General features: G+C 38.1%; 1 protein-coding gene across 9 annotated transcripts in view; it reads left to right on the top strand.

Moving 5' to 3' along the window:
* The window catches only part of RALGAPA2 (Ral GTPase activating protein catalytic subunit alpha 2), a 136,921-nt gene that overhangs the window by 50,161 nt on the left and 66,211 nt on the right, over nt 1–20,549 (top strand). For all 9 annotated transcript variants that reach the window (XR_008234687.1, XR_008234689.1, XR_008234688.1 and 6 more), the window contains 11 exons: nt 64–219; nt 11,570–11,698; nt 13,134–13,262; nt 14,514–14,572; nt 14,873–14,981; nt 15,547–15,657; nt 16,020–16,088; nt 16,257–16,394; nt 16,902–17,085; nt 19,045–19,816; nt 20,119–20,190. Coding sequence is in view for 5 of the 9 variants with exons in the window: in XM_052783861.1 (XP_052639821.1) it covers nt 64–219; nt 11,570–11,698; nt 13,134–13,262; nt 14,514–14,572; nt 14,873–14,981; nt 15,547–15,657; nt 16,020–16,088; nt 16,257–16,394; nt 16,902–17,085; nt 19,045–19,816; nt 20,119–20,190 (1,928 nt within the window). In the remaining 4 variants the exon portion in view is untranslated. The remainder of the gene's footprint in view (nt 1–63; nt 220–11,569; nt 11,699–13,133; nt 13,263–14,513; nt 14,573–14,872; nt 14,982–15,546; nt 15,658–16,019; nt 16,089–16,256; nt 16,395–16,901; nt 17,086–19,044; nt 19,817–20,118; nt 20,191–20,549) is intronic.

Below are 20,549 nucleotides of genomic sequence, written 5' to 3'. Positions count from 1 at the left end.
ACAGTTTTGCATTAGCTGGCTACTAGAAAAAAAGTAATAATACAAGGTTTTTGCTCTTTTCAGGCAACCACCCTGCCAAATGAATATAAGGAAGGCAAACTTCAGGCGTACAGGCTGATCTGTGCTATGATGACTAGGCGTCAAGATGTTCTGCCAAATTCTGATTTCCTGGTTCATTTTTATTTTGTGATGCACCTTGGCTTAACAAGTGAAGACCAGGTACAAGCTTTACCTGATAAAAAAATTAATTTATTACTGTGTGCTGATGGAAATGTCCGTATTTTTATATTTGAAGATCTGAAGCAGAAAGGAAGCAATGCTTTGCGACAATTGTTGCATGAAATTATCCTGTGTAGCCTAGTCTGTACTCTCTTTAGATAACATAGTCCTAACTTTCTCATTGCTCTCCCAGTTATAAATTTTTAAACAACAACTACTTATTTGTGACTTACTGTCACAACTGTTTCACAGACATTTGGTGTTTCTTTCTCAGTTTCCTGACATTTCTGAGGAATTATCTGTGATGAGTTTCTGTCTACCTGCATTGCACGGTTAGTAGCTGGGTCAAGCTGGTCGCGTTAAAAATGTTCAAACACTCAGTTGATGTTAAGTCTTGAGACAAACTGTGTGTTTGACCAGTATGTTTAAACTTTGGTTCTGCCGAAGCAGGGGCCTCGTGTGTCCAACGGCCCTACTGCATTCCTGTATGAACTGTGATGCTGTGAAGTCACTGCTTCCAGAGCAGCTGCTGGAGTTGGTTTGTTGTTCACATTATATACATCTTCAGGGAGATAGCAGTTATTCCCAGCTCATGTTACAGATGTTTTTACCTTCTATCACTAGGTAAAATGCTAGACACGATCTTTGGCAGAGGAGGGGCTGTGAAGAGCTTTGTGTTAATTTATGAACAGTGTGTGCTCTCAGCATGCCCCTTTGAATGCCCTGTGCCCTTACTTGCAAGGACATCCTCAAAAATTGCAATTAATGTTCTCCTCTCCAGACTTTTCCCCTTCAAGATTAGTCCTTCAGGGGGTGTTTAAAACTGTCATACCAGCTCTTTTTAGCTGGTGCAAAAGGGACTGGAGAGAGAACTGAGGTAGAAGGTTATCTTATCACTGTAACCAAGAGGTGCTGCCAAAACATTCCATTTCTGTGGATAAATGTTGTTTCTAGGTCCTTGTTTCCTGGGTTGGCCTAAATAATAAAGTATTCAGTGGGAGATGAGGAAAATACTTAATCTGTTGAGATGTAAGAAGATTATTGGGCCACAGAAACAGCTAAATACTCATAAAAACTATAAGAAATAGAGACAAAATAGACACTATCTAAAAACATTTCCATGTTTTTATAGCTGTAGGAGTGAGTTTTCTTCCTGAAAACATCCTAATGAAAGCAATGGCTAGAGCTGTGCTGTGGATGCCAGCAGAGGGCACACAGACCCCTTCGTAAGTCCTGTAGTGGTCACTTCTGCTTCTGAGAGTTATTTCTGTTGCCTCTAGTAAGCCAGCAGGAAGAGACTTGCACAGGTTTGGTTATTTCTGAGATGAAAGAGAGAAATAACAAATTGTTACCAAACTCTTGTCCTCTGTATCTTGGTTCCCCTCCTGAAAAGTTAGAGCATTTGGAAAATCTTCCTTTTAAATAGATAACGGAGGAAAAAAAAAAGAATAGAAAGGAGAGGGTTTTCTTCTGGAAAAACCTAAGAGTCCTGGCTGCTGCTGAAACTTAGAAAATAACATAACCACCGGCCATTTATAAAGCACAAATGGGGAAAAATAAAAGTGTAGTGGGAACTCCCCTTTTTGCCACTCTCAACATGTTACCTGAGAGTAATGAAGAGCTTGTTAACTCTCATTTCACTAATACCATTCAGATTTCAGACAGTTTAACACTGCTTGGTGTACAGAGTAACTTCATTCCATTCCCCTACAAAAAAAAAGACTGTGATAACACCCTCTATGATCAGACCCCCTGAATTTTAAAAACCACACAGCATTAAATCCTCTCACATAAAACACACAACTCAAGAAACTTAAAAGCCTGATGTAGACCAGATTTAAAAAAAAAAATACTCACTTTTATGTTTGGGAAAACAGGACTCTTAAATCAGTATAGCAGCCACTGCCAACACAGGGCCTAGGGATGGAAAAAACCCAGTAATTTTAAGACTTAAGTTGTTTTAATCTACACGTTTCCATGAAATGGCCAGATTTTCAGAGGTGTTAGCTGTCAGCAGTTCCTTTTTTCTAAGCTAAAAGGTGCTCTATTTTTTGAAATCTTGACTGCTTCCTGGAGAACCATTTCCTACATAGAAACTGGGAGATTTTTAATATGTGGGATCGGTTGTTGTTGAACTGTTTCTCACCCCATTTATTGCACTTTGGTGTTAATAACAGTTCCACAGATTTTAAACTTTTTGCTGCTGTGCACATTGGATTTCAGTCTTTGTGCAGAGTTATAATCCAGAAGTTAAAGATGAAGTGAAGACTGTGTAATGAAGGCAGACCCCACATTTCACATCATTCCAGGGTTTCCCAGACACTTTGCACGCTGATGCTGCTCTTTTGTTCTTCCTTGCCTTGCTCGGTTTTGCTTTTTTTGCCTCTTGGTGGCACACTTGACCACAAGTTTTCTCTTGTGTTACTGTCCTTCCAGTTTTGCTTTCCTTAGTTATGAAACTGGTGGAGGTGTTGGCTCATGGTGCTTTGGAGCTTGGATTCTCATGCAATGTGTTGATATGAAGCACAATCCTTATACGTATTTCCAGTATGATTAGTGTCAAGGTGCTTGATGGGTGTTGAGACTAGTCAGACAATTTGCATGCTGAGGGTAACTACAAATGCAGGAATGATACGTGCAAACCATAGCAAAGTATAAAGTGTGCATTGCGAAGCACTTTGCTGTCATAGGGTCTCACAGCTTCCTGTAACAAACAAGATGATGTACAATGACCACAACACAGTACCGGTACTGATTTTGTGATTTTTGTACTTCTCGGTTATTTTTGGTATATGCTGTTACCTGATAAACTTCTTATAAAGAGGGTGTGATATCATGGGGCACAAGGATCACTGACACATGGATCGTAGTTCTTCGCAGCACTGCAGAATCTCCCCCAGCCAAAGTGTGGTTTCTAGGATTTAAGTTATTGCATACCAAAATAAATTTTGGTGCAGATTTTTTTTTAGCACACATTGGTTTTGTTTGCTAAGCACAAGCATAAATTTCTCACTCTTAAGGACCATTAACAGGAGAAGTGGTGGGGGACATTTCTCATGGAGGAATTTTCCTTCTGTATGTATGACTAGTGCAACTTCAAAATTTATGGGGGAAAGCAACAGAAAGGTAGACCAACTCAAGGAAGTTACACTGGCTACTTCAGAAGAGCTTTTTAGGTGGCTACGTAATTTAAAAAAATTAGTCAGAAACCCCTTTAACCTGAACGTGATTATCAATATTTTGGTTAGCATCAGAGATGTTTCTTTTTGAAATATAGTTATTTTTCCACTCCTCCCTTAAGGATATGAGTATACAAAATTTCTGTTGTATTGTGTAGATTTTGGTGTTGATAGAAAAACAATACATTTTTGAATATGATTATAATTTAATACAATATTATTCCCAGCAAGTGCAACCTAACTTTGCAGACTTGTCTCATGGGGTATATAAAAGAGCAATGTAAGGGTATATTTTATAGAAAGCTCCCATGGCACTCTGAGTTCAAGATGTAGCAATTAGCTTAGCAGATGAGAAAGGAGATAGCGAGGTAATGAGCTGCACCTAATTTGTTGATGTGGAAGTGTCTAACAACAAACATCTCTGTATGAAGAAGTGAACAATTCTCTGCAACAATTGCATCACCTTTTCAGGTGGGAGAAATCATTGCATAAATGGCAGTGTGGAGTAAGTCATAGTCTGGCACTGTAATTGCTTTCAGGTTGTGAAGGGGCCTGAGGTCAGGGGGCAAGTGACCGTCTGTGAGATGATGATTCTCTTCCTGTACCACTTGAGTCAGTGGGAATTTTTCTGATGCTGTAGTGAGCCTGGATTTTTTTCTACAGTTTTTTATGGGTGAAGTTCACTGAGGCTCACCACCTCCCCTCCCTGACTTCCAGTGTAAAGGAAAGTGAATTTGGACATTCAGTACTACATCATGGGTTAGTGGAGGTAGTTCACATACGGTTGCTCCAATTCCTCATCTAGATTATGGAAAATCATGAAATGTTCTTGGGGCATGATTTTTAGGATATGCCATGGGATAGCCTGTTGCAGTTTGGGTAGGCATAGCTGCCTTATGCTGCTAGGTGAGACTGATGGTTGAAAAAACCCCATTCCAGTGATTGCACCTATACATGTCTTTTGATTTGGACAATAAATACAGCTTTTTTAATTAAACCAAAGTCTAATACTGCAATGCACAGATTTTACAAATACCTGAACCAGGAAAGGAAATGTATTTTATTATTGCTACTGGTTGCTTACTGTAGCAGTGATTTTTGCTTCATGAACTTGAAAAGGTACATAAGCATCTCCTTGCTTCATAGCTTCCTTGTTTTTGCTGAAGAGCAAAAGTACCAAAACATGATTCCAAAATACTACTAACGCTATTCATCCCCCCTTCTCAGAAAAGCAACTATTGAGGTAATTGATTTCTCAGTTCTGGTACTTTTGGTACTTAAATAATTCTTCTAGATTACTGGTGTTTTTCTTCTAAAACTTATGTGGATTTTTGTGACCCTGTCTTATTTCTGTCTAAATTATCACTCCTAGTTTGAGAAGAGAATGCAGTGCATGTTAGGTGCTTACCTTGTAGTTATGCTGTAAAAGAAGAGGCAAGTTTTCAATATTTTTCAAGTTTCAAACCCCCAGCTGTTTGGTGTCATTTTTTTAGAAAGTCTCACCCTACTACCAGGGCTTTAGCATGAGTTAACATGCTTGGTGTAACCTATTGACAACACGTGCCACTGTGGTTTTGTGCGGTAGTCAGAGGTTATCTGAAAAGTGAGCTAACAGGTTAGTTATATTCCTGACTTTTGAAGTGAGTTTTAACAAATAAGTTTAATAAATATACTATTATACTGGCTTGCCAGAATATCTTTGGAATAGAGCTCTTATGGTCCCTAATACCTTCTTATATATATAATAAAAAGTATAGTCTTCAGAAATCCTCTGTGGAAAGGACAACTAATAGACAAGGAAAGAGACCGTGCTGATGGCTTTTTTTTAGTTTAGTGATGTTAAGGGCAGAACAAACTTTAAATATTAAAAAAAAAAAAAAAAGCCCGAATCCAAATGACTTGACAGATGTCCTTGGTGATTAAATTTCAGCACATGCAGACTGGACTGCCTGCAGAATGCAGCCCAGCTGTAGACAGAGAAGTTAACAGTTATGTTTTTAGCTTGATTCCTTTTAGTAGTAAAAGGATGACTTAGATGAAATACTCTATCAATATACTAATGTACATTATGCTTGTCTATAAGCCTCTTAATTTGTTTAAAGTATACTGTTGCTAATTATGGAAATGAAGCTGCACCAGTTATGTAGTAAGCTTACATGGAAACACTGACTATAGCTCTTTGCATGAGAGATGGCTAATTTATAATATGAAACATTTTTTAGTAGAGTTGCTACCAGAGAAGCAATATTAATTACCTCTTTGAATTAACATTGATCTGAAATTAAAAAAAAAAAGTATTTGTGAGCTTTTATATCTTTCTGTTAAGTTATTATTCAACAGTGAGGAGTGGTGTACAACTTCTAGACTGCTCAGCCATTAGTGCTGTTCACTGGGATATGTATTAGCTGGGTAGAGCGTTGTCTTCTAAAGGTACAATCAATGAGCAGTTTTGCTTTTGTACACTGTGGAATAAGTACTTCCTCGGATTTCTGCCTGATAATATTGCACATGAGGACTCATAGTTGTACAGCAGTTCAGAAACCATAACACATTTTAGATTCCTTTCCAGACTGCCATTTAAAAGAAAATAATGATAATGTAGTCTGTTAAGGCTTAGATTCTCATATTTTAGTTTCTTGTGACTTTCTTCCAATGGCTACCATAATTTTTTTTCCCTTTTCTAATCTTCCCCATATTTCCCTTTCTGTAGAAAATTTGCCCCCATTATGTGCTTTATGAGTGCTTTGAAAAAGTGTTAACAGACAGCATGTTTCCAGTAGAGACAAAAATACAAATGCCAAGGTCTCACAGGAAGTCCTGCATACCCCTCTGCTCACGCAGAGTAGGATAAGTTGGAAATGCTGGAGAAAAACAGCTCCTGGGGTTGACTGGAAGAAAGGGAGAACCGGGTAATGCTGATTGTAGGAGCTATGCATTCTGGAACAACTTTGGTAGTTTTGTTCTTCTTTTTTTCTTTTGTTGTTGTTGTTGTTGTTGTTGTTGTGTGTGTGTAATACTTCTGCTCTTTCTAAATTGCTTTCATCCCACCCAAATTTGTTTCGTAGTCAGTGTTGTTTGTCTTTTCTGTATTCCCAGCAGTATCTTGCTGGAGCGCCTGCTGCTTGTAAGTTCCTTTTTTGAGGATTTTCTGAACTCTGTCCAGAACAGAAATAGAGTTTTTTGAAATAGTCAACATCTCTCTTCCTTCCATTTTGCTCACACCTTTTCTTCCACCTCTCCAGTCATCGTTGTAGCTTTGGGATCTCCTGAAGTAAGTTTCTTTGTTAACACACCCCTGCAATGCAATGCTATTTCATCATCCGTCATCTTCAGCTCTCTGCTTGACTTCCTCCTTTCCCTCTGCTTATTTCAACGGGGCTGCATCTTCAGGATCCTTCCTTTTCCCTCTGTGTGCAGTTGTGCTTCTCTGCTTCAGTCATGTTTTACTTCAGCGTCTTGCTTAGCTGTTATCTTTATCTTTTAAGCAAGGTTACATGATAAATTCTGAGAGTGAGTATTGTAAGTAAATCAAGGTTTAACATATTTGCTGGTTTTGGGGATGTTCTAATAAAAATGTGCAAAACAATCCCTTATCCTCTGCACTCGTTCCTCCATCTTGAAAACTGATACAGCACACAGGTGAAAGTGAAAAGTGTTAAGAGTGCTGCTAATTGCCACCTAAGGTAGAGGACCTGCCTTCCTGCTGTGCACTGCAGGGAGCTCCTCTACCTGTCCTCTCAGAGGAGTGCTCATGTTCCCTTCCCTAAAACCACCTTCCCTCTAAGCAGTTAACCTCGTGCTCTACAGGTGCTTCAGCACTGCCACGTTGGTTTCGGAGAATCAGAGACTTCGAAGTGGTCCTGCCACAGGCATTTGGGAGAAATCCGTATGGCGACACAAAGTCGTCTCGACTTCAAGCAGTGCCATGGACTAGTAACTGTGTTCTTGGTACCTGTACCTCTGTACCTGTAGCAAATGGGTATTCAGGTATTTCCCTCTCGTTGTGCATGAACTTAAAATATTTCTTCCAATTTGAAGTGTCTCCTTAATTCTAATGGTCTCCTAGGTTGTGAAAATATCAAACATACTCTAAAAAGGGAGAAACTTTAAAAATTCTGTTTGCTTGATGTGTTTGTCTGATCTCTGTTAATAGGGCATCTGAGCACCTCTCTGTCAGCCCAAGGGCTTTGGGGTGGGGTTTTTTTGTTATTAATACAACTGAAAAAGAGAGAGCTTTCTAATGTAGTTCAGAGGGGAAGGAGCAATTACCAGCAGGTGACTTATGCAGTAATCTGTTATCTTTAGTGCTTGTGAATAACCTTACCCATGTTTTACAAATGCAGTGTTACTCTGGTTTTTAATATCTCTCCTTATTGCATTCTGGTCACAAGATACTTTAGGAAATATAACTTTTTTGGAGGTTAGATTTAAATGACAGATTGAAATAAATTTTTCTGACAAGCTAATCCTGTGGTTTGTGAGGGTGTCAAAATACTTCATAAATTTTTATTGGAACTTAATTTTTGACAAGGTAACTCTTGCCTAAAATGTAATGATAGCTAGGAGAACTTGGAATAAGTAAATGGAAGCGTTTGTTCCTTTAAAATAAAAAATGAAGGATTTACCACTTAAGTCTTGTGTAAATTAATAATCTTTCCTGTGCTGTAAATTTCAGCCCCTAATGAGGTGTCTCTCAGTGAAGAACAGAGTGAACTTTAAGTGAAAAATCCATGTTGTTCCTGTTGAGGGACAATTGGAAACGTGATGAAGGCAGATGGCAGGCTATTTGGTTACACCTGTAATCTGCAAAAGCTTGAACAGAAATTAGGTGAAGAATATTTTTGTAATTGACCTTTCAGTGAACTTGCATAAATTTTTTTCACTTGGTGGATGTTTATGGCCATATTTTTTGGATTACTAGATTAACCTATACTGAAATATTATGCCATTTATAGGGTTAATGCATTTGAGAAGGACATGCATGTGATTGCCCCCTTCTGTCCCCTCCTCCCCATTTTTAACTCTACAGAGCATCATTCTGAATTGAAATAGTCCATAATGGTCCTTTTTTTGCACTTTTCTTTAACAACATGAACACTAAATTATAGCTGTGCAATTATGTAAACAATGGAAATGCTTCCAGAATGAATACTTCCTTTTAAATTTTCATTTTGTGTAATTGCTGAAAGGTTTGGGGCCATAATAAACCAAAATTATTTTACACATTTATCGTTCTAAAGGTCAATTATGAAAGAAGTAAAAAAACAACACTGTACAGAATGAGTAAACCAATTTCTATTGCCATCACCATATGTTTTTCTTATTGCTTGTGTTTTTCCAGTTACTGTGTACATAGCATTCAATTAAAGTGATTCATTTACTAGGCTGTAAGCTGCTGAACAGAGTTTACATTTACAGAACAGCGCTTTGAAGGGAAGGAAACAACTTGCCTCTGTTTGAATTACCTGATTTTTGCAATATCACTGATAGGACATATGTTCTCACTTGGTCGCTTTCTCATGAGCCTGAATCTTCTGATAAGCTCGTATTGCTACTGAATTACTGCGTGAAATCATGCTTTTATTGTTAGCTGGATTGTGCATGAAAGTGTGCTAATTGGGAAATGAGAGAAAAACTGTCAAATTTTACCTGTAAGCACCTTCCTGGGGCGTGGTTTCTTTCCTGTCCATTTTGGTTGCAGTAAGCTCAAGTAGAACAACAATATTCTCATCAGGACATATTCTGTCTCCTAGTAATAATGAAGTCACTCAAACTATCACAAATTTGTACTGAAATGCCTGAGATGAAAAATGGCAGTAGAAACTAAGAGAAAGCTAGGCTGAACAGGTTTTTGTTTGGGCTCTTATGCACTTGTACATTGCAAACTTGCAACAGTTAGATGTGTGTTGTTTTACCGCAGCATAAGAACTGTGTTGTGAATTCATCAGTTTGAAGCTACGTAACAAAAAAGAGAAATTGAGGATTGTTTCATTAGCTTTTCAAAATAAATTTTTCAAAGGTTTCTCACTATGAAAAATAATTTGTTTTTTTTAGTAGTGGCACATCTCATAAATGGCAGGTAGATCCATGCAACCACATTCTTAAAGCTTTTTGGAATGTGTGTGTTGTCACAGCTTTTGTTAAAGTTGTATTAGTTATGCTGTGCTGTAGACTCACAGGTATTAATATATTAAAGCAACAGTTTGCAATTACTTTTTTATCCTCATTTTCTAAGTGTTCCATACAGTGACCATAGTTAAAAGCCAATGAAGCTGGAGGATTGTTACAGTGGTATTTAACAGATGGGATTGATGGAGTGAGGACAGGAGTTAACGCGGTTGTTTGTAGCAGGTCTTTGTACTTCCAAAGTTCTCTTACCTTCCAGGCCAGGTTAGCATGGGCTCTTTTATCGTGGCATATGTCAACGGAAGTGTACTCCCATCTGCTACTCTATAGTTTGATGCCCAATTATTCAGAGACCAAACACATCGCAGTACCTGGCTCCATTTGTAATTACAGGTGTGTTGTGTTCTGAGGAGCCCGGTGCATTAATCAGACCCTTAATTATAAAAAGGTGGGTCTTTTGTTCTGCTCGGAGGGTGAGTTTACCACCCACTTTATGAGCTGCTGCATCCATCTGCTCCCTCTTTTTGAATGTTTGCATTGACTGATATTGACTTTAAAATGTATCAAAGGAAGTGATTAAAACTAGTTTAAACATTAACTCGAGTGGCATTTTAGCTTATTCAGGAAAGTGAAAGCATTATCTGCTACTATGTTGAAAATAATATTATTTATTTAAAATATATAACACAGTTATTTCATAGGATGTTACTGCTGTAAATACTTAGTGGAACACTAAATAGGTTCTGTCCAGGTGTTTAGCAGTGCTTTGAGAAAATACTAGTGAAGTTAAAGCATATCTTCATATAGAGAAAAATGAGTTTGACTTCTTTAGTTTCCGATGTAGAAATTGAGCATACGGACACATTCTGGGACTAAGTTTAAGTTCAGGTGTTCTTTAACACGTCACAAAACCAGTAAAGATGGACACTGAAAATGGCTTTCCTTTGCAACTTTTCTTTGGAATTTTGAGATGAAAAATAATTTTCTACTCAATATAGAAATAGCTTTATCTAATTCTTCAGCAAATATAATGTTGCAGGTAAGGATTATATAGATTTTGTGCCTAATTTTAAGCCTGGTGAAACCTTGTAGGAAGGAAATCTTAACTCAAATACAGGAACTTTGCTCTGATTTGGAGACTGTGAAGAATTGAAACGTGGAAGGATTAAAGTTGAAACACTTATCTCGAATGTGTTCTGTGTCACAGGGTAATGATGAGAGCAAAGCTGTGGTTGGTGGTCTATTCTTACACATATAGTGCTACCTCTTAAAAACAAAAAAACCCCTCTGTTCCTTCAAAAGTTCAGCAAAACCTCTTTTTTTTCCCCAAGGCTTATCTAAATTTGCTGAATTATGTAGAAGAAGAGTGACTTAGAGTAATCTAGTTAGCATAGATTTATCTGTGTTACCGTGCTGTGTATGATAATTTCTTGCATTTGATATCGCTGTATTTCTCAACTAGTCCAGAAGAGCTAAAAAATCCCGTATGTGCTGGAGCAGCCTAACAGTAGTAAGCCACCTGCTCTCAGTTACTTTGCTCCTTCAGGGCAAAGGTGGCAGTCATTTGTGTCATCTCATGTTTTCAGGGCTACAGAATTTTGAGTAATGTGATTTTAGGAAATACCTCATTTGGAGTGGTGTAATGCTTCATCTTAAATTGATTAATGGTGTGAACGTTTTCAATCCAAAGTCTTATTTAACAGGAGAACAGTTATGCTTAGACACAAAGAGACATAGGCATTTGTTCGGGGGTTTTTTTTGTTTTTTTTTTAACAGAAATTAAAGAGTACAAATATTACCAAAATACAAAATGCACTTTTCCTGCTAAATGCATCTGCAGGGGAAAGTACTGGTTGTTACATGACGATCAGTTATACATAGAGCTGTGTGGCTCTGAATTATCACCGTGATGAGTGTGGAACTGGTGAATTGCAAAGTTAAATCTTCTAAAACTCTCACTTTTGGTTTTGGGCTTTTTTTTTTTTTTTTTTTTTTTTTTTTTTTTGCTTGCTTATCTCTTCTCAAACAGGTAACTTCTCTTTCAGGATATCTTAAATACTGTCATAAAGCACTGCCCACCTTGGTTTTTCTTCCTGGGCTTACCTGGCTTTACAATGCTGATAGGAGACTTCATTACCGCGGCGGCCAGGGTTCTGAGCACAGACATGCTGGAGGTGAGTATGGCAATGCACGGTGCCCCTGTCCCCTGAGAGCGCACGCTTGCTAATGAGGTTCGGATGTCTCCACTCTAACAGGTGTTGACTCATTAGCGCAATGAGAAATGGGGCTCTTGGGGCAGATACCATGGCAGCTGATGTGTGAAATTGTGGGATAAGGTGACATACTAGTATTGCAAAGGTGTTTCATCAAAAGGCCAAAGTGTGAGAAATCGTATCCTCACTAATATTGCAGCACGCCTGTGTGCTAAAAGCAGGACTTGGATTTCAGAATCTCATTAGCTTTTTTCAGTGAGCAAATATTGAAAATACGGAACTCTCTTGGTAACACTGAATTTCTTACTAAACATCAACACTAACAGAAATGTGACTAATCGATGAAATTAGTGAAGGATAAGTAAAATAGCAAATCAATGATGGGATGCCAAAATAAGGATAAAGGTTTGGCAATCCTGGGAAAAACAGGAAAGCTTTGTTGTGCATGAAACACCAGTTCAAGGGAGACCTTTCTGTCCGTTTTGGCCAAGTGCTTTTACGGCTGCTCTTGACATTTATGTGGCTGAGCGGGTGGCCCTGTGCAGGGACACAGCCCTCTCGTATTTCAGCAGAACTGAAATGGTGAGCCTAGCTGTGCTTTTTCCATCGTCCCTCAAAGAGCTTACAGCCATTAATTTTCTGACGTCTCTTTAAAAAAAACTGATCAGCCTGATCATTGATCCAAAGCTTAAAGTGCTTATAAGAAATGAATATTCAACTTTCCATGGAGGAAAAAAAAAAACAAAAACAAAACACCACCACCTTCCATTTCTCCTACAAGCATAAAACTTAGCGTGCATTGTATTTTCAGCGTTATGCAGGATTATATAGCAGTAGTTAATGCATTTATAGCTCATGCCATGTTGCTTTTGATGGTGGTATTGAAGTAGGAATCTCTCTATGCATTTTTATCATGTATACAGTCAGTTTGAGTGCATTGTGCTGTCCTTTGTGTCACACAATCAGCTAATAGTAGTGCTGGATTAGTGCTTAAAATTCTCATTCAGCTTTTCTTTAGGAGGTTCTGTATTTTTTATTGACACCGAATTGCTGATAGTTGGATTGTGTAATGACAGAGGAGGTATTAAAAATGTAGAATACACTTAGGAGCAGGGCCAGGTCCTTGCTGGAGGAGAAGCTTGGCCTCAGAAAAAGAGCAGATCAACACAGCAGCAAAAAGCATGGGCAGGTAAGTGTGTGTTAGTCACTGCTTTAATGTAGCTTTTGCTGTAGTTGTAAAGGAAAAACTACCAGGACATTGTTCCTCCGGACACTTTAAGAATACAGCACACTTAGTATTTATGGTGATATACACTAGCCTCATAGTTTATGTCATTTTCATAACTTTATGAAGTCTCTTTTTAATGAATATTTTTGTTTACTTTTCCTTCGTTAGGCTCCCCGTTCAGAAGCTCACACCATCCTTGGTTCTCTTGTTTGCTTTCCAAATATCTACCAAGAAATCCCACTGTTGCGGCCCATTTCAGAAGCCGGTGAAATCATTGCAGGAACTGCAGATGTGAAGGTAAAGTCACATTTCATTAGTAAATCCTTAGGTAACCTAACATTTTTACTCTTCAGTCATTTCATTTTTACTGTACGTTTTTGTTTAAAAAATAAACCCCTCCTTCTCCTCAAAACCCCACAACTGCACACATTATATGTACTTATTTGATAAGCATTGCTTTGCTTAACATGTACCATAAAATTAACAAAGCTTAGATACAGCAAATTACATTTTATTTTCGAGGAGAGTGAACTGGCTATGATCAAATGGAATGTTTTCCAGCCAGATGCCTGTCAGGTCAATTCATTAAATGATGTTGGTGGTATTATTTAAAGTGTCCGTTCATTGTATCTGTGTATATTAGCTTGTCCTGTAAGAGATGTGGGTGTACATAAGGGGAGATATTTTTTGCCTTATTGGTATTATGGTAAAGAAAATTCCACTATTGGAATCACCATCTTATGTGAATGGTTTTTCCCCGCAAATTAATTTCAGTGGGACATCCTGAGACATGAATTGATTTGCAGGATGGAAAGCTTTGTAATTTAATGACCTTCACAACAATAATCTTTTAGGGGAAAAATCACACACGCCCTCACTCAAAGACCTGACAAAGGTGACCTGGAACATCACTTGCAGGTGGAACCTGCCCAAATGGTTGCCCTCACACAAGCCTCTGTTGCTTTTTGCTAAACTTGAGGCACCACGGTGATCCCCTGCACAAAATTAGGTGTAGCTGGGGAGGAATCTCCGAATTCCTCATGCGGCCTGAGAAGGTAGAACCGGAGAGAATGCAAAACCCTTAGCATGCTTGGTTCCCGTTCTTGCTTTCTTCATCAGTCCTCTGAGAGTTACTGGGGGTGTGTTAAAATGGTCTTGATTCTAAAAGTGTCTTTTCTGTACTAAAAAATACACTAAACTTTTCATAACGTGGCCTGCTTAGACCTAAATGCTATAGGTTGTATTATCAAGTGATCACCACTCATCATTAGTAAATACCCATCAACTCTGAAAATGAATTGATTTCCATGGTGCTGCCTGTACATGATTTTTAGGTTGGTTGGATTTATCCACAAGGGCCTGTATATTTGAGGTGTAATCAGTAAGTATTTCTCCGTTGACAAAATAAAATTGGCATGAGGTAAAAATGCTTTAAGAATAGACTGAGAATTAAAGTTATTTCACTTGTAACTATGTCAAAATTAAACAACTTTAAATAAAGTAGATGTATGAAAAAGATGCTTATTCTAATTTATTTTCTTATTTTAGTGTTACCTCATAAATATTTTATTGAAGAATGCTACAGAGGAGCCAAGTGAAGCTGCAAGGTAAAATATTGAGTAAAAGAAATAGGAAAATGGGGAAGGCTTTCTCGTTACTTATTTTTGGTGCTTGTACAGCTGGGTTGTTATTACTGCCTTGTAGTTTGATCCTATTTAGATGAGTTCTTCACTTCAGGCATATTAAGATGAGGTCCGCTCTGCACCATGAAGGTGCTGACTGTTGTGTGAGAGGGAAAGAGAGATCACATCTTGGCGCATTTCCTTCTTTTTCTTCTTTATTTTTTTTTTTCCCCTCTAAATATTTTTCTAAAACTTCTGACAAAACCACTTTTTCTTTTAAAAAAGATGCATAGCCATTTGTGGCCTTGGAGTTTGGATATGTGAAGAACTAACGCAGTGCACAAACCACCCCCAAGTGAAGGAAGCAATCAATGTCATAGGTGTGACACTGAAGGTATTACTATGACGGTCTCTGTAGTCAATAAGCATTGTGTAAGAAGGGTGTTTTCATTTTTTAAATAGTTGCTGATTATATGGAGCACAGTCTTCTGGCTTGTCTTTTCATTGCTTAAGACACTGACAGGATGCTGCTGAACGCACAACTGCTTGGGACTTTTTGCATAGTATTAGTGATATGGCATTAGCCATCTTCAAAAAGATGTCTCCCAGTTCTGAACCTTTGCATATAATTAGTAGCTCATTATCTTCAGTGAGCATGGTTCAGAGTATATGCACAGTTCTTCAGTGGGGCCAAGGTGGTATCCTATACAAAAGTGGAAAATATTTGCAAAAATAGCATGTGATTATGTACCTAAAGACCCTTTCCACAATAGACCAAATTAAGATTACATAGATAATGTCAAGCCTGCTGTTTCCTAATGCTGACAATGTGATTTTGCAACATGAACATTTTTTTATTGTTTGTATAGATGCAAAATAATGTAAAATGTAGAAAAATGGAATGCATTGTATTGTATCTGAATATTTTATTTGGCTTTTAATCACCTTTTCTCTTCCAGTTTTCTAATAAACTGGTAGCTCAGGTAGCCTGTGATGTTCTTCAGCTGCTGGTTTCTTACTGGCAAAAGCTTCAGAAGTACGAATCCTCTCTGTCCAGAAAAATTACTGAAGTACGTCAGTTTTTTTAAATTGTTTGTATGGAAATTGTATGCAAAGTTGCCTTAATTCCTTAATTCCTTACTTGAGCTACTGTCACTGTGACTTTATGTTAACTTTTTCTTTCTTCTGCAATTATTGTTAGGAGATGTACTTCCTGTAGTCCTAGGACCAGTGTACTTTTCTCACTTCTAGTGATTTATTTCCAAAACGCTCAGTAAAACTTTGTTTCACTTGGACATTGATTTACAAGGGCAGTTAGATGTTTCTAAGAGAATTTAAGCTTTTTCATATCCTGTTCAAATGAAGTTCATGCTCTGTGTTTATAGTGAAAGAAGTTAAAAGTCTTTCTGGAATTTTCTTTATTTTAATGTAGATCCTTGTGGCCACTATTGCATTTCTTTTGCCGAGTGCTGAATACTCCTCTGTGGAAGCAGATAAAAAGGTACATCACTGAAAAGAGCAGTCTCCATTCTTTCTTTATGCTGCTTGAGATGGTTATGAAATGAAGTTGCTTTGAACCAGAGTCATATTTTAAACTTCCAAACTCATACCTTTAAGTTTGGGTGAATTTAATAGAATATACCTAAATACTGTGTTACATGTTTTTTAGTTTATAGTTTCACTGCTACTTTGCTTGTTGGATTGGTGTATGGCATTACCCATGAAAATGCTACTGGAGCCGGTGTCTGCTGGTGTTCTTGAAGATCAGCATGCATCCAAAGCTCCTTTACTGGACTATATTTACAGAGTGAGTATGAGGAATGAATGTGATTTATTGTGTCTAGGTGTTTAAAGAAGCCTTTCACAGATCCTTTTAGGCATAGAAGCATTTTTAGCAAGCTGTAGAAAATCATGAATTCTTGCGGTGTGGGTAGAAGTCATACAGATGAGAAGTTAAGAATGCAAAATGTTAAGATGGTAAGATCAGAGATGTAGAACAGACTGAGGATGGCGAAGAGAAAGGTAAAATGCTTAAAGCGAGCCAGGGAAGACAATCTTTGCAGAAATATTTGAATTATTTGAAATGGGCTATTAAAATACAAAATAGGTCCTGAAGTGAGCTGTTAAAGTACAAAATAAGAGCTGACGAAGAGTGTTATTTTAAAAACGCTGTATTTAGACATAGATGTTTTTGGTAGCATGTCCTGGCTTTCACAGTGTAAAAATTATGGTGGGTCACTCATTGAATGTGTTTAAGTGGGTACTGTAATGTATACTTTATTACTTCTTCAGTGTCATGCTTGTCTCCTTGCAGGTTCTGCACTGTTGTGTGAATGGCTCCAGCACGTATACTCAGCAAAGCCATTACGTGCTGAGTCTGGCAGATCTCTCGTCCAGTGATTACGACCCATTTTTGCCACTGGGGAATGTCAAGAGCTCTGAGCCAGCCCAATGCCACTCCTCCACGGATTTGGGCAACCTGCTCACTGTTGCCGAGGGTAAGAGAATTCACAGAGTGTGGTGAGGACCAGCATGTCGGGGGTCAGCAGCTAGGAAATAAAGCTTTCCAGGTTACATCTCTTCCTTGAAAATGTGCTTCTCCTTACTGCGCATAGCAACTATTTGTTGAAAGCTGGGCAGCGCCCTTTTTTAATGAATTTCAGTGTCCTCTGTAATAGGATGTTCGAGTTGAAGAGCAACATCAGCAACAAAGATCACAGGAGAAAGAAAATGTCACTAAGGTGCTGCATAGTGAGAAATTTGTACAGAGATAGGATAGACCGAGAAGCTGGTTTTTCCTTTGGTAGTACTTATAATTTAGTATATAGAATTAAATTCAACAAATAAGATAAGCCACAAATCAAACTTCTTTCAGAAGCATGCAGCTGCCCTTCTTCAATTTTTCAGTAGAAATGACCCCCATTGTCATAGATAATTTGCCTGTTCTGAGTGATTCGAGGAGAACATTGGACCAAATTCTGCAGCTGCATAAATACGCCATTCCTGCCCATTCACAATCTACCTGTGTCTAAAGTGAAAAGAGATTATTTGGATCTAGGTACAATATGTTACTAACTTTTTAAAGTCAAGTTAAAAGAATACATCCAAACATATGAAATAATTTATCTCTTAAGTGATTTATCATAGACATCATCTTTATTTCAAACACTTGTTAAAAATAACCTTTAAAACAATGGCTGTTCAACTACTAATTATGTCCATTTAAAGTAATTTCATATATTAATATGCATTAACATATTTCTGCAGAAGAATCAAAAGTACAGATGCAATGTGAAGTTGTGTGAGATAATGTTGGATTGGCAGTGATGCTTTAAAGTAGTATTTTCAGGTTTTGATACTGTACTGTTTTTCTATCCTACAGCTTATTTTCTTTGGTTTTGTGTATGTATTTTTAGTTTTAACGAAAAGGTTAAAAACATTAAAATTTATTCTGCACACATTTCTTGCTGTGTAGGATGTGTTGTGAATAGCAGAAAGATAAAGTTATGTGTCAGATACCTTTGTCATTTTAGGTAGAACGAGATGTTTCTCATCTTGGATATGTTAGTGCCCTACAAGTTCTTTGGTTTGCTTGCTTTTGAAAAAGATTAATTCAGAAATTTCCTACTGGAGGATTCAGGAAAAGAATAAAGAGCCTTTTTTATGAGAGGAGGCTGAAGAATTTTGGCTTTTTGGGGCTAGCAAAAGGCTGAAAAGGAATATACCCGTTGTTTAAAAGTACATTAGAAGGTATAAATACCAAGGAGAGAGGAAAACACTATAAACTAGAGAAAAATAGTTTTAAACTGGATATGAACAAAACCTAGAAATTAGAAGGTTTCTGGCTATGAAAGGGGTAATATTCTGGAATAACGTTCCAGTAGGAGAAGTGAAGGCACAACGTAACTCAGAGCATGATCAGTTTATGAAATAACTGATGAATTTGCCCGTGCTGAGAGGAACATCTTGGGATCCAGAAAGCTTCTTCCTGTCTCATACAACAAACTTTACCACTATGCTGCTAAAGACCAAGAAGCATTAGTTTTTAGTTGCATCTCTGGTTTACCTTGTGCTTCTTGTGCCCTGTCCCTCTATTGCTACTATTGCTGTGGGGATGACTGTGGGAATATAGGCAGTAAGGAGAAACACCTTAACCTGCCAGGTGAAACTGTAGTGACAGCAGGCATTGTGGGATCGGTGTGCAGGACTTTTAGCATGTTGTATGGAGACTTGGATGTCAAAGTAGGCTAAATATCAAAAGGCATTTGGTAAAATAAAATAAAAATGTATGACAGGTAGAATTTCTTGGAAAGCGATTGTAAATAGTTTCTTGAACAGGAAGATTAGGATGACAACTAAGGCAAGCTTCTGAAATACGACAGAAATTTGCAGATGCTCTTTTTTAATTGCCTCTTGCTGCTCTTACTGATCTATTATCTTTTCATTGATCGCTTTAGAAAAAAAAAGGAGGAATTTAGAATTGATACCTTTAACAGCACGGATGGTTATGACTCACCTGGTGAATCACCTGAGCCACTACCCGCTCAACGGAGGCCCTGCCATTCTTCACAGTCTCCTTAGCGAGAACCACGACAACTCCTATGTGGAGTCCTCCGAGCTGTCCTCAGAAGTCTTCCGGAGTCCCAACCTACAGCTCTTCGTATTTAATGACAGTACTCTTATATCTTACCTCCAAATCCCTACAGAGAAGACGACGAACACTGAGCCAGCAGCAACCCCTTCGGATGTAAGGGTAATTGTCAGAGATATCTCAGGGAAGTACTCTTGGGATGGCAGAATATTGTATGGACCTCTGGAGGGCTGCCTTCCGTGGCAGAGCACAACGAACGCGTTTGTGATCTCAGGCAACCCTGAGCACCACTTCATTTCCCAGAAAGACATTTCTCAGGTGGAAGAAGGAGAAGACGCTCTCGACCAATTGCTGGAAAAGATTGCTAACACCAGTCCTGAATGCCTTTTACATCCCCAACGAAAGCTGAATGAGCCATCGCCGCCGCCCTTTGGTATGAGCTATGACCAAGAGAATGCGATCACTGAAGCCCTGATGAGGCAGAGCGCCCAGGAAAAAGAGTATATATTTAAATGCAGCTTGGACTTCAGTATGAAGGTGGCCCGTCAAGAAGAACCACATCCTGCTGAACCTCAAGCATCCTTTTATTTCTGTCGGCTGTTGCTAAATGACTTGGGAATGAACTCCTGGGACAGAAGGTAGGAAGAGAGGATTCAGAACGGTACTCTTCTCACTTCTACCCCCAAACATGTACAGACTTAAGAAAGTGAGAATTATATAGCTGGCTGGTAGTCAGAGCATACTTTTGAACTTTTACATATACCTGCTTCAGTGATTACTTTAAATGGACAACTGCAGATTGTTTATAATAATAATAATAATGAAAAAATCATCTCAATCATCCTAATTTGATTCCCTTCTTTTAGGTGTTTGAATGAGAAAATACTGTGTCTGCACTGTGTTGCATTTTCCTTCAAATCTTTTTTTTATATATTTATAGAAAAAGCTTTCATCTTCTTAAGAAAAATTCAAAATTACTGCGAGAACTGAAAAATCTGGATTCCCGCCAATGGTAGGTAATGTTTACTAAAGACACCATTGATAAGGTTAGCATTTCCAAAGAAAGAATAAGTACATCACCAAAACCAAAAATTCATTAAAATTGCATGTGCTAGCAATACAAGTATTTGTATGAAAAATGGATTATCTGTTTCCACGGAGTTCTGGAACCTGAATGGACAAGCTATTTTCACTGGCACTATATACATAGAATTCAAAATCAGTAGCAAATACTAAGACACAGCAACCTAGTTCCTGTTTTCTTTAGCTGAGAGGGGAAGGAAGAAGTTCCAAAATTTTTTATGACCTTGACTCAACTCACGCAAAGGACTGTTTTCTGCAGGATGACCCCTGTGTCGAGAGCAGTATTTT

This window comes from Harpia harpyja, chromosome 4 (genome assembly GCF_026419915.1).
Source record: "Harpia harpyja isolate bHarHar1 chromosome 4, bHarHar1 primary haplotype, whole genome shotgun sequence".
Classification (NCBI taxonomy): domain Eukaryota; kingdom Metazoa; phylum Chordata; class Aves; order Accipitriformes; family Accipitridae; genus Harpia; species Harpia harpyja.
The sequence above is the reverse complement of the archived record's forward strand: the minus strand, read 5'-3'. Positions and strand labels throughout refer to the sequence as shown.